Raw genomic sequence first — 14,305 nt, 5'->3', positions numbered from 1 at the left:
AAAACGGTATGTAGTTAATTTGCTCATTATATGTGGAATTTTTTTTTATTATTCATGAATGTAAATAGACAGTGAAAAAAACTAATTTTCCTTACTTTAAAATAGGAATGTCATTACCTGTACGATAAAATAAAAAAATAAAATAACTTATTTTAAAGCCTTCAATTTTGTCTGAATAATAGCAATTTGTTTCTTTTCTTTTTACATTGTATTTGTTTTGATGTCAATATAATGTTGTTATTGCCCTTGTATGTTCTGTGTTTTAAAATTGCAATAAAAAAAGACAAAATGCGGAAAACAAAAACACTGCTGAAAGCAGTTTTCACAATCACTATTGCATGTAAAAAAAAAACACCTTAATCATTTGGGGTGAAACTTTTAATTAGGCACTTAAAACTTTAAATTAACTCAAATTTAAAAGCAAACGCAATAGGCATATTTTAGATGGCTGACAGACATATAACTAAAATGATATGTTCCCGAAGAAACTAAAAAAATGTTTTAATAAAACTTAAGAATACAATTATATATAAAAAAAAAAATTTATCATGTATCAAAAAAATTATGAAAATATCAATCGATTTATGTTAAAGCAAAACGATACCGTTAAAAGGTCAGTAAACAATACACTTTACACACGCATCTGTATTATGAAGAACAGGCAAGAGTCAGACTGCACTATGGTCAGCAGTATCTTCATAAAACTGTTTTATTAAAATAAACGATCAACAAATGAATCTGTCATGACGGCCTCTACAAGTGAAGGCATTATCTACACACATTATGAATATCTAATTAGATAAACACATAAAAACACTATTTATGAAAATACCTAACCAGAAATCAGAAAAAAGCAGACTTCATTCCAGACCAGCTCAGCTTGATGACGTATAATGAGTCCGACATCGCCTGTAGACCCATTGAGCAACCGTCTTTTTACAGAAGCAGAACCGATTTAAAAAGTCAAGAGTGATGTGTTTAGTGTCGTAGAATAAATCGTGAAAGTATCTTGAGTTTGTGTTTGCCACCAACCTTATTTCAGCCATTTAACCAAAATCCCATTCAAATAACCCACTGACTCTGGGAGGAGGGAACCAGACCTGCTAATAGGTGTTTCAAAGTCAAAGTCAAAGTCAGCTTTATTGTCAATTCAGCCACATGTACAAGACATACAGAGAATCGAAATTGCGTTACTCTCAGACCCAAGGTGCTTAACATTAATATAAAATATATATATATAAAAAATAGTAGAGTTTAAGGAAAAAAAAAAAAAAAAAAAAAGAAAGAATATTTACAGTATATACATTGCACATAAATGTGGTCTAAAAAAAATATTTACAAATGCATGCATTTGCATACAAAATGACATCATGGTTGCTCCAGTATATTGATAAGCGGTGGTAGACGTTTTCTATCAGTCTTGCGTTGAACACAGTCGACCAATCACAACAGACTGGGTCATCAGACCAATCACCGCAGATTGGCGTCACACAAAGGAAGGGTTTTGGAAAATATGAATCACTGAACAAATCATAAGGGAGTCGTTGGGGTCATTAGGTAAAAATAAATGCATATTATAAGACAATAACTGTGTTATTTGAGCTTGCATGCACATCAGCCTGATGTTGGAGACCCCAAAACCAAAACAGGACCTTTTTTATGATGCATAACAGGGGCTGATTAACTGTGAAATCGGGTGTTTGTGAATTTCAGGGTACCCCCGGGATCCTCCAAATGAAATTTAATGCCAACTTCATACCCATTCCGACAGAACGATGAGGGAAAAATGTAAAATCTGTATAAATTTTGAACACTAGAAAATAATTAAGTGACTATTTGAACTGAATAAAACATTTTATTTAAACTGTCAGTTGTATTTAATACATACACAACAGCGTAACACACATTTGATTTTTAATAAACAAATACATTTGAACTTGGGGTTAAACACTGTAGCCTTCGCAGCTCTGCTGCTTTGGCAGCAAATTTTTTGCCCAGACTCTCAAGTCCTGTCAACGTCTGCTTGTGGCTTTTTCTCAATGCGTTTGCCGTAGAGGTAATGTTGAGCCACAGCAAGATAGGATGTTCCTTGGCTGTGGTGGCAATGCTTCCAATGTCGAAATTAGAGGTGTGAACGACATTGTTATCACGGTTCGGTTACGATTATCATGCCATCGCTTCGCTTCAATTCGATATCCCGGTGCATCACTGTGCATACACAGTTTTGTATTGGGTGGGGAGAGGCTGTCTGTACAAACACACACACACACCTGTAACAAGCTGTCTGTATAAACACACACACACACACACATAGACACAGAGCACCAAGCAAGCAACTCACAGCATTTCGCTCTCTCTCATTTACACGCATACAAGCGTGTGCTTACTCGGGAACGACTGCTCCCGCACTCTATTCGTAAATGTATTCCCGCGCCGCAAGAAATCTGGTCGGGTCCCGCGGTACAGCTGTGAGAATGCAGACCTCTATGCAGAAGTATTGCTGTAACAGCTGATAGGAGAGGAAAAGTCATGCCAGCAGGTCAATTGGGCCACAGTTAGAGAGAGAGTTTACTTTCTCTCAATCGCAGTGAAAAAGGAGCTTCTGCTGTAAGTGTCAGTGAAAGACTGCCCAGCAAACACACATGCAGTGAAATTGAGTGCAGTTTCTGCCTTTTTAAAGGGCTATGAAACCCCCTCGTTTCAGCAGGTGTTTTCACACCTCTACTTTGGAAAAGGTCAGAAAAGTGGGCGTGTCCAGCTCTGTTAAGGGGGAGTGTCGGAGGAAGAAAAGAGGCATGGTGTGGGAGTGTCTATTTGGGCGCTCTGAATTTCAGAGTCAAAACACACACACACACACGGGAGAAAGTGACTGTGTTTACATGGACATCTGTAGTCGAATAATTTGCCAAATTATTAAATGGTGGACTTTAACTGCAGTTTGGCTCTTTCATTCCGGGAATTCATTCATGCCCCTCGCGACAAACGAGATATTTGATTGGAGGAGCTGCTCTAAGCGTGTATTTTTCATGCAATGTTTGATACCGCACGGAGAATGAGAGAAAAAAACCCTCCGCATTTCCCGGAAACTTAGATGCACACGGCAGGTAGTGTCAGAAAGCCGCGTGTGTTATTCCGGTCTCTAAATGCGGCGAAAATCCTACACGAGGTTAAAGTTTGGTTGTGGTGCTAACATGTTTACACTCGGTGCAATAGTTAACTTAGTTCGATACAAACAACTTACCAAATCTGTAGAGACAGGACAATCACCAGCAACTAGAGCCGCGTCTTTATTAAGAGGAGACTACAAGCGAATCCAGATCTCAGCGTTTGCAGATGAGAACAGCTCTCAGGTAAACAATAATCCTCCTTAGACACGTAAGTTATTGTTGTCGAGCGTCGCGTACACTGTTAATCCACACAAGACTCCAGCTGAGCTCTCACAGAGAGAAAATGAAAACGAAACTTAACTGCAGCAAACTATAAAAGCAACACTTCACGCTTGTTTTGCCAACACAACGTGGCGTCTCTGTGGTGTAAACACTGTGACAGTAATGAATATTAATGAAGTTGCACAATAGAGCGCGCTGATTGGTTTGAACCAAGCCTTACTCATGCATTAATGCATCACACTGTAAGACGTAATAAGACTCACTCTGGCACAGACGTCCAGTCTGCACGCTGGAATACACGCTATTATGTCATGACCGTGACGCAGCTTCAAAAATTTGTTTCAAACAGGAAGTACGAATTTGCTTGAAATAACGCAAAAACAACCAATTTAAACTTTTTAGTAAAATATAGGTGTCCTAATAGTGTTTTTAGCAGTGTGGGACACATATACCACTGTCAACAGCTCAACACATGTGTTTTGGTGTTTCGTGACCCTTTAAGTAGTTGGAGCGTTGTAAATACTCGCGCTCACCTTCCTCGCCATAGTAGCCTAAGCTACGGGGACGCACTTTCTGCTATGATGTAGAGTGCAAGATGGACTCAACATTACGCTGCATGACTTTTTAATTAGCCTACATTAGTAACAGTTAATTTTGTTTTAGTATAAACTTTAATGCTAGGAAAGGCAAACATAAATCAATAAAATAAGACCTTTGTAACAAAATCCAAGACTTTGTATATCAAATTCAAGGCTGTTTAGGCCTAATTTAGGATGATCAAATTTAGGACTTTTTCAATGCTTTTAAGACCCCGCAGGTTCTCTGGAATACAGAGTAGAGCTTTCAGGAAGGGCAATTTCATTCTGCTTTTTAAAGTCGTGATTTTTCTCAGCAGTGTGACTCCTCTTATGTATTTTCAGGTTACCTAAATGTCTGAATCTCTTGTCGCAGTGTGAACACTTGTACGGTTTCTCTCCAGTGTGAATCATCTGGTGTCGTTTCAAGGTTCCAGCTCTAATAAAACTCTTCCCACAGTCAAAGCAGACAAACTCTCTCACACCAGTGTGGATCTGCTGATGGCATTTTAAATGTGAAGGATGTCTAAAACTCTTCCCACACTCAGAGCATGAATACGGCCTCTCGTTTGTATGAACTTTACGATGTCTGTTCAGCTCGGAAGGCCTGGAAAATGTTTTGCTGCAGCGATCACATGTGTGCGGTCTCTCTCCAGTGTGAATCCTCATGTGTTTCTTAAGATGTGACATTTGTGTGAAACCTTTCCCACACTGAGTACATGTGAACGGCTTCTCTCCAGTGTGACTCCTCTGGTGTCGTCTCAAGTCTCCATTTGCAAGAAAACTCTTCCCACACTCAAAGCACACATGCTCTTTTACACCAGTGTGGATCTTCTGATGGTATTTTAGCTGTAACTGATGTCTAAAACTCTTCCCACACTCAGGACATGGATAAGGCTTCTCACTTGTGTGAACTCTAAGATGGTTCTTCAGATCTGTGGGCCTCAAAAATGTTTTGCCGCACTGATCACATCTGTGTGTTTTCTCTCCAGTGTGAATCAGCATGTGTGTTTTCAGGTTTCCTGAATGATTGAATTTCTTGTCGCAGTATGAACACTTGTAAGGTTCCTCTCCTGTGTGTTTCCGCATGTGATACTTGAGAAAGCAGTTCTGCCTGAAACTCTTTCCACACTGAGTGCAGGTGAAACGTTTGACAGCTGTTCTTTCCACTGAAAAATTACCTTCAGCCTCTGATTGAGTTTGCTCTTCACTCTTGACATGATGTTTCTCCTCATCTTCACTCAGTTCTTCACTCTCCTCCTTCACCTTCACATCTGAAAATGAATAAGTCACATTTTAATTTTAGGTTAAGTGTTAGGTCCTGTTTGTTGAGGTTCTTCTTTTGTGATTTGCAGAGCTTGCATGGTTGCTGATTTGTGGGTGGGTCATCTCACCTGAGACCTATTATGCGGTTAAACATTTGATTTGAGAGGAGAGCTCGATTAGCTGCACCTCCCTGCTTGGCGTTTTGATTAGTTTAGATTGTTTTGGATCATGAGCTCAGTTCAGTACTATGTACATGCTTTACTCTACTGAGTGAAAACACCCCACAGGTAATCTAGAGCAAGTGATGTAGTGTGTGTAAACTACTGTTGCTGAGAAGAGGGCGCGAAAGAGCTAAGCTGGCTTTGATACTAACCAAAAGCAAGATCATATTGTATTAAATATTCCAGTATTAGCGTGAAGAGTTACTTAATTGTAATCTGTGATTCGCATTGAAGTGTCTTGTGCTTGTTACTGATTGAATTGAACATGCTTTCACACTTGAATCATGACACTGAGAAACAACAGTATCTGAACACACCGACACTCATCAGTCACTGACAGAGAAAACTCAAGCTTATTCACAGAGAGTGTCCAGTTTTTTTTTCAGTTATGATCAATACAGCAGCGATGACGAATGTCAGATTAAAGAGTAATGAATAAACACAAACCTATTAGTTCTTCAGTCTCTTCCTGTTTAATTCTGCAGGGTTCTGGATCACTCATCTTCTCACTGTCCTTCAATAAACTCTGTCTTTGTCTTTCACTGATGGCGGCAGAGCTTCAGGAGAAGAAACAGAGAAATCTGATTCATTTACACTGATTGAGGAAAAAAACACATTATGATGGTATATCTTGTGACACAATATGTGATTTGCTCAAGTCCAGTGATGCCAATAAAATTACCTTAAATTTGTAGATCTGAATATTGATGAGTGTCAAGACTATAAGCACTCATTAAACAGCAGATCAGCTCATTTTACAGTGTTTGCAGGATAAGCTCATATATATTTGCATTTATATCAGTATATAATTATATTAAGTATTCACACCAATAAAGTAATCAGGTTGTCAGCAGTCGGGCGTCTGTACAGAAACTGAGAAATCAGAAAAACCGTTGGAAAATAAAGAGCGCCAAAAACTATTTAATGCCTCTGCATCAAACTTCAAACACATTTATTCCCTTTTCTCTTCAGATAGTTTGAGATATTGCTCATACAACCGCTCAACACTCAAAACATTTCACTCATATCTTCCTCTCAGAGCTCCTCTCTGCCTGCTGTATTGTTTTGGTCAGCAGATACACAGATAGAGGTGAACTCAATGCAGAAACTAGTCGCAGATTGTCGCTTTAATAAACTGTAAAGTGTGTTTTATTGTTGTGTAAACACGAGAAAAAGCGTCAACGACTCACCTCAGCTCTGAAGACTCGACGCCGAATGAACGCGTCAGTGCTGACGTCATCACAGTGAGGCGGGAGCAACAAAAACGCGGCAAATTAAAAGCTTTTTATTAGGCACTTAAAACATTGTGAAAATGCTTTTTACAAATATAAAAAGCAAACTTAACAGGCATATGTCTGAAATAAACTACCCCTGAAGTAACTAAAATTTGTTTTTAATAATAAAACGTAAGAATAGAATTATTTAGGAAAATAACAACATCAAATAAACACACAAATAATAAAAAAATTAAACATTAAAATGCACAAACATATATCATCTATCAAAATATTACAAAATATCATTAGTGTTATGTTAAAGGTATATACTACATTGGCTTAATAAGTTGTATTGTTGTCTGATAACTACATAGTAGGTTTATGGCTCCAGAAACGGTTTAATAAGCTCAATTATTACTCCATAAAATACTCATAGAAACAGAAGGTACATATACCGTATGGCTTGTGTCGTGAATATAACAAGCTCAGCTCTTACACACACACACACAGAGCATGAACACGAGAGAAAAAAAAAAAAACAATCACAGTAACTTTAACTTATTTTGCTCACCAGATCTGTTGTGGATAACGACTGAATTACAGTTAAACTTGTCAAAAGAGAGTAACAGAGATGTATCGCGTTGTATTTTGAAGCTATGTTGTCAAAGAAAACTCAGCTAGGACTTAGTATCAGCCTTTGCATTAACAGATGTGTTTGTTAAAACACACACTTCAAATTTCCTAATAAACACGATACATTAACAAAAGATGTGACTAAACATACCTTAAACCTCTTCAGACTGGAGATGAGTAAATGTGTAATCTGTCAATCTTGTATTTTGCATCCTGAGGCGAGTTTGAAACATGTCTCGCACTGTCACTGCTCAGTAACACAAAAGTCCTGCATTCATAGTGAGTGAAATATACACTCAAAATAACTAAGAGAGGAAAATGATCACTAGAAACATTTGGCTTATCAAACGCAGCCTGAGGCGTGCAAATTAATGACCTCAGAGCTTTTCTATGATCTCAGAGCTGAATATGACTCGTGTTCTCTTGATGACGTCAGCTGCTCGGCAGGTCCGAATGAATGACCTAAAGTAGGCACACATGTAAATGAGAAGTGGGCGTGGCCCGCAAGTCTTGTCACAGCTTGTTTTGTCATCTGATTGCCCGTTATCCACCAGGGTTTTATACTTGTGGAATTCACATGAAAACAAGGAAACAGTGGTGTCTGAGACTCACAGTAAGCCCTTTTCATTTATTATTCTACTATGCCTTAATATAACCAGATTTTCATTATAGGGAACCTTAGATCATGTTTAAATGTCAGTCAACAATTAAATACACTTTACACACTTATTCAAACATTTGCATTACAAAGAACGTAGAGTCAGACTGCACTATGGTCAGCAGTATCTTCATAAAACTGTTTTATTAAGATAAATGATCAACAAATGAATCTGTCATGACGGTCTCTACAAGTGAAGGCATTATCTACACACAATATGAATATCTAATTAGATAAACACATCAAACTATAAAACACTACTTACGAAAATACTGAACCAAAACAGACAAATCCAAACGCCCGACACAAGCTGTAAAAGCGGGCTTCATTCCAGACTAGTTCAGCTCGATGACGTATAATGAGTCCGACATCACCTGTAGACCCATTGAGCAACCGTCTACTTACAGAAGCAGAACCGATTTAAAAAGTCAAGAGTGATGTGTTTAGTGTCGTAGAATAAATCGTGAAAGTATCTTGAGTTTGTTTGCCACCAACCTTATTTAAGCCTGTTACGCAAGAGCGTATTGGGTTGTTTCTGTGCTGCTGTGTGGGTGTGTCTCTCTTTTTCCCTCTCTCGTCCTGTCCCGTTCCTGTTTCCAGGTTACCCCGCCCTAATTGGACGTGCTGCGTGCGTGCGCTGTGGTTGGTGCTGGAGGAAGTCAGCATTTTTTAAAAAGGAACCAACGGAGTCAGATCGCTGGGGGGAGAGACGGAGAGTTTTTCTAAGAGTGTGGCGTTCGTGTGGAAAACGTATCATAGTGCTTCTGTTTGTTTATGAATTGTGAACATTAAGGTGTTCTCTCCCTTTTTCCTCTCCCCTCCAATTTTTTTGTGATTGTCAAGTACCGTTTGATAAACCTGTGAGCTGAGCGCCGTAGGGGCTGAGCGCCATTTACTTTGACACTGATTTTCTCCTGTTTTTTCGTTTAGTTAAGGAGTAAGGGTAGTGTTTGTAATTTATTTTCTTCATTTATTTTTGATTCAGTAGGTAAGTTATCTTCGGGGTGGAGTTAGTAAATGTTTTGTTTGTTATTTTGGCCTTGCTCAGCCCTGAAGCTTTTTGTTTGCGCTCATTTATTTGTTTATTGTAAATACAAACCTTTTCCACCTTCTCACAATAAAAGAACCTTAAAGGTCATTTAAAAATCAAACCTGCTAACTGTTTATTTATTTTCTCTACAATTTTTATGTTCGACTTCAGCCCTAGACATTTTTGAGGTCGTAACAAAGCCATTTAACCAAAATCCCATTCAAATAACCCACTGACTCTGGGACGAGAGAACTAGAATTAGGCTTAAGCGGTCTCCAAATTTTGATACCGCCAAACCTCCACCCTATTTTACCTCGGTATACAATACTACCGTGCATAATAAAAAAAAGGATGATGTAAGGCTTCCTATCAGTCTTGCACTGAATGCAATCGACCAATAACAACAGACTGGGTCATCAGACCAATCACCGCAGATTGGCGTCACACACAGCAAAGGTTTGGACAGAATGAATCATGAACAAATCATTTGGGAGTCAATGGGATCATTAGGTAAAAATAAATGCATATTATAAGACAATGACAGTGTTCTTTAAGCTTGTATTCACATCAGTCCGTTGCTGGAGACCCCAAAACCAAAACAGGACCTTTTATAATGCATAACAGGGGCTGATTAGCTGAGAAATCTGATGTGTGTGAATATAGAGTAGAGTTTTCAGGAAGGAAATTTCATTCTGCTTTTCTTAATTTGTGATTTTTCTCTGCAGTGTGAATCCTCTCATGTGTTTTCAGGTGTCCTGATTGTCTGAATGTTTTGTCGCAGTGTGAACACTTGTACGGTTTCTCTCCAGTGTGGATCATCTGGTGTCGTCTCAAGTCTGCAGCTTTCATAAAACTCCTCTCACACTCAGAGCAGACGAACTCTCTCACGCCAGTGTGGATCTGCTGATGCTCTTTTAAATTTGACTGATGTCTAAAACTCTTCCCACACTCAGAGCATGAATACGGCCTCTGGTTTATATGATGGCTCTTCAGCTCTGAAGACGTCATAAATGTTTTGCTGCAGTGTTCAAATTCGTTTGGTTTCTCTCCAGTGTGGATCGTCTCATGTGTTTTCAGGTTTCCTGAATGTCCAAATGTTTTCTCTCCAGTGTGAATCAGCTGGTGTCGTCTCAAGTTTGCAGCTTTCGCAAACCTCCACTCACACTCCGAACAGGCAAACTCTCTCACACCAGTGTGGATCTTCTGATGGTCTTTTAAATGTGATATCTTTGTAAAACTCTTTCCACACTCAGAGCACGGATAAGGCCTCTGGTTTTTATGAACTCTACGATGTCTCTTCAGCTCTGAAACTTTCAGAAATGTTCTGCTGCACTGATCACATGTGTGTGTTTTCTCTCCAGTGTGCATCAGTTTGTGTTCAATAAGGGATGATGATTGTGAGAAACTCTTCCCACACTGAGTACATGTGAACGGTTTCTCTCTGGTGTGAATCCTCTCATGTGTTTTCAGGTGTCCTGATTCTCTGAATGCTTTGTTGCAGTGTGAACACGTGTACGGTTTCTCTCCAGTGTGAATCCTCTGGTGTTTTTTTAAGTCTCCATTTGTAATAAAACTCTTCCCACACTCAAAACACACACACTCTCTCACACCAGTGTGGATCTTCTGATGCTCTTTTAAATGTGACTCCTGTGTAAAACTCTCTCCACACTCAGAGCATGGATAAGGCTTCTCCTTTGTATGAACTCTAAGATGTCTCTTCAGATCTGAAGGACTCAAAAATGTTTTACCGCACTGATCACATGTGTGTGTTTTCACTCCAGTGTGGATCAGCAGGTGTTCATTAATGTTTGATATTTGTGTCAAACTCTTCCCACACTGAGTACATGTGTATAGTCTCACTCCAGTGTGAGTCATTGTGTGGTATTTAAGGCTACCAGACAGTCTGAATCTCTTGTCGCAGTGTGAACACTCATAAGTTTTCTCACCAGCAGTGTGGATCATCTGGTGGCGTTTCAATTGTCCAGCTCTAATAAAACTCTTCCCACAGTCAAAACACACAAACTCTCTCACACCAGTGTGGATCTTCTCATGATCCTTTAAATGTGATTTCTGCGTAAAACTCTTCCCACACTCAGAGCATGAATAAGGCCTCTGGTTTGTGTGAACTCTACGATGTCTGTTCAGCTCTGAAACTCTCAAAAACGTGTTGCCGCAGTGATCACATGCGTGTGGTCTCTCTCCAGTGTGGATCAGCACGTGTTCATTAAGGCGCGACATATGTGTGAAAGCTTTCCCACACTGAGTACATGTGAATGGTTTTTCTTGAGTTTCTTCTTCACTCTTGACATGATGTTTCTCCTCATCTTCACTCAGTTCTTCACTCTCCTTCTTCACCACCACATCTGAAAATGAATAAGTCACTTGTTAAGAGTCTAGGTTTTATCCGTAGTCAAAAAATCATGAATGAGAGTATTTGTGTTCGGCTGAGATGTCTAAGTGGTCAAATATGTTTACACTAGGGCTGGGCGATTTTTCTGATTTTTTCGATTAATTCGAATTTACGTTTTAAGACGATTTAATTTTGAATCAAATTGAGAAATCGCAATTTTTTTAAAATATATATATTTAATACATTATAATGGCACCAATGCGCTTTGGTTCACTCTCTGTATGAAGCAGGACGCACATCTGAAGTGCCTCTTAAGATTATTCTCACAATGAGTTTCTGTTCTCTCATCCTACTGACAGAGTTTACTCTTCGGAGGGGAATACTTTAAGTGCTGCAAATAGTTTGTAAAGCCTGGCTTATTGTGGTCAAAGCAGTTGATTAACTTAATAAAAGTGAAGCTGACGGCCTGACGCATATGGATTGTCATTAACAGAAAATGTTTTAGCTTAATATAGGCAACTCTGAAACTGTGAAAATTTCACTGCAATTTTATTTATATTAAATAAATAAACGAATGTCAGATTAACAACCTCACTGTTCTTCAGCCTCATTATTGAAGAGTAATAAATAAACACAAACCTATTAGTTCTTCAGTCTCTTCCTGTTTAATTCTGCAGGGCTCTGGATCACTCATCTTCTCACTGTCCTTCAATAAACTCTGTCTTTGTCTTTCATTGATGGCGGCAGAGCTTCAGGAGAACAAACAGAGAAATCTGATTCATTTACACTGATTGAGGAAATAAACACATTATGATGGTATATCTTGTGACACAACGTGATTTGCTCAAGTCAGCTGACACCAAAAAAATCAACTTAAATTTGTAGATATGAATACTGACTATAAACACTCAGCCATTCAGGATCAGCAGATCAGCTCATTTAGTTTTTGCAGGTTGAGCTCATCACTATTGTAATTAATTTAAAAACATTTCTAGCATTAATATAAATAATGTCATTAAGTATTCATACGAACAAAGTAATAAGATTGTTAGCAGTCGCATATTAATTTACAGATAACGTTAATGGGAAAATCACAAAAAACGTAAAAAAATTAGGAGCGCCTCAAACTATTTAATAGGTGTGGCTGACGTGATAATGACATTTCGACACAAATATCATTAAATAAAAAAAACAGGGGGACTAATAATTTTGATTTCAACTGTAAATTATATATATATATATATATATATATATATATATATATACATACAGTTGAAGTCAGAATTATTAGCCCCTGTGAATTATTAGACCTTATTTCTGACCTTAAAATGGTTTAAAAAAAATTAAAACTGCTTTTATTTGAGCCGAAATAAAACAAATAAGACTTTCTGCAGAATAAAAAATATTATCAGACATACTGTGAAAATTTCCTTGCTCTGTTAAACATCATTTGGGAAATATTTAAAAAAGACAAAAAAAAAAAAAAAATTCAAAGGTGGGCTAATCTTTCTGACTTCAACTGTGAGTGTGTGTATGTATGCATGTAAGTATATATATATATATATATATATATATATATATATATATATATATATATATATATATTGGTCAATAAATATAATATAATTTCATACAAACAATATAGAGAAAATGTCAGACACGTGGGCCTTTAAAAATTGATCGGAGAAAGATTTGGGCCTTAAAGTAAAAAAGATGGATGTGTGAACGGTCTTTTCCAGAGAAATTCCATAACGTTCTTGTCTGTGTGAACAGCGCCTTTTTTGAGTATACCCGTAAAGTTGTTCTGGAGATTTAACAGATATTTACTGGTATCACTGTGTGAAAGGGGCATCTATGTGATTGAGGTAAAGTTGTTTATATATTCACACATTTGGACTTTCTCCTTAATAGTATGATTTCAGAAAAGTATTCTTTGAAAAATCTGAAGAGTGAAATCATATAAACAGCAAATGAATATCAAGGTACATCGTTGTTTACAGTCAAATAAACAGCGCTAATGTTGTTTTGAAATCAGATTACATGTGATTGCAGACTGAATATTCATAGTACCATCGTAAACATTATAAGGAGCACATCATAAGTTGTCACTGAACGAATGTGTAAATATAAAACTAACTTTACCTCAATCTCTAGGTGTCACTGTAAAAAGGTTTTTCGAAACGTTGCTAAGCCTTGACACATTTGCTTCAACCGTTTCGTGGACCCTCACTTTGCCTACAACTATATAATGTTTTCTGCATCAAAATGTGCATATCTTTCGCAGTATTTTACCTTCAAAGATTAATTGTTGTGATATTAGAACCACAAACATGGAAAAACCCAAACACTTCACTCATATTGTCCTCTCAGAGCTCCTCTCTGCCTGCTGTATTGTTTTGGTCAGCAGACACACAGATAGAGGTGAACTCAATGCAGAAACTAGTCGCAGATTGTCGCTTTAATAAACTGTAAAGTGTGTTTTATTGTTGTGTAAACACGAGAAAAAGAGTCAACGACTCACCTCAGCTCTGAAGACTCGACGCTAAATGAACGCGTCAGTGCTGACGTCATTACGGTGAGGCGGGAGCAGCCGTGTATCAACAAAACCGCGCCAAATTAAAAGTTGACAGACCAAAACAATCGCTAATGTAAACAAAAACAATCACCATTTTCAAACATGTGAGGTGAAACGTTTTACTATGCACCTAAAAGCTAAATTTACTATTAAAAATGCACACGTAATAGGCATATATTTCATGGCTGACAGACACGTCTAAAATAATAAAAAATATAAAAGACCAGATAAAAGTAACGATAAAACGATAACGATTATTTATCATTAAAAGTGTACCACATTTCTTTCCTGAACAGGCACAAAACAAAACAATAACAACAGTACAAATTACAGAATTACAGGCAACGAACATTCACATGAAAACGTAACATTATGCAAATAAAACAATTGT

General features: G+C 37.8%; 2 protein-coding genes across 2 annotated transcripts; both read right to left on the bottom strand.

Annotated features, from left to right (window-relative positions):
* Positions 1 to 1,474: 1,474 nt before the first annotated feature.
* LOC103909505 (uncharacterized) lies at positions 1,475 to 6,691 on the bottom strand. The gene is given in 5 exon segments (XM_087303899.1): positions 1,475 to 1,656; positions 1,659 to 1,708; positions 4,219 to 5,238; positions 5,899 to 6,008; positions 6,642 to 6,691. Coding segments are annotated over 5 exon segments (1,272 nt in total). The 3' UTR covers positions 1,475 to 1,614.
* Positions 6,692 to 8,072: 1,381 nt separating this feature from the next.
* Positions 8,073 to 13,911, bottom strand: LOC141380117 (uncharacterized). The gene is made up of 3 exons (XM_087303443.1): positions 13,861 to 13,911; positions 11,979 to 12,088; positions 8,073 to 11,352 (listed from the first exon to the last, which is right to left on the bottom strand). The coding sequence occupies exons 1-3, from the start codon at positions 13,908 to 13,910 to the stop codon at positions 9,677 to 9,679; spliced, it is 1,836 nt and encodes a 611-aa protein (XP_087159569.1). The 5' UTR covers position 13,911; the 3' UTR covers positions 8,073 to 9,676.
* Positions 13,912 to 14,305: the final 394 nt, after the last annotated feature.

Source organism: Danio rerio, chromosome 22 (assembly GCF_052040795.2).
Source record: "Danio rerio strain M-AB ecotype USA chromosome 22, GRCz13ab, whole genome shotgun sequence".
Classification (NCBI taxonomy): domain Eukaryota; kingdom Metazoa; phylum Chordata; class Actinopteri; order Cypriniformes; family Danionidae; genus Danio; species Danio rerio.
The sequence above is the reverse complement of the archived record's forward strand: the minus strand, read 5'-3'. Positions and strand labels throughout refer to the sequence as shown.

Coding starts and splice junctions, on each gene's coding strand:
- LOC141380117 (XM_087303443.1), bottom strand. CDS start 13,910: ATGACGTCAGCACTGACGCGTTCATTTAGCGTCGAGTCTTCAGAGCTG. Junction 12,089..13,860: donor GTCGAGTCTTCAGAGCTGAG/GTGAGTCGTTGA, acceptor GTTCTCCTGAAG/CTCTGCCGCCATCAATGAAA. Junction 11,353..11,978: donor AGAGACTGAAGAACTAATAG/GTTTGTGTTTAT, acceptor ATTCATTTTCAG/ATGTGGTGGTGAAGAAGGAG.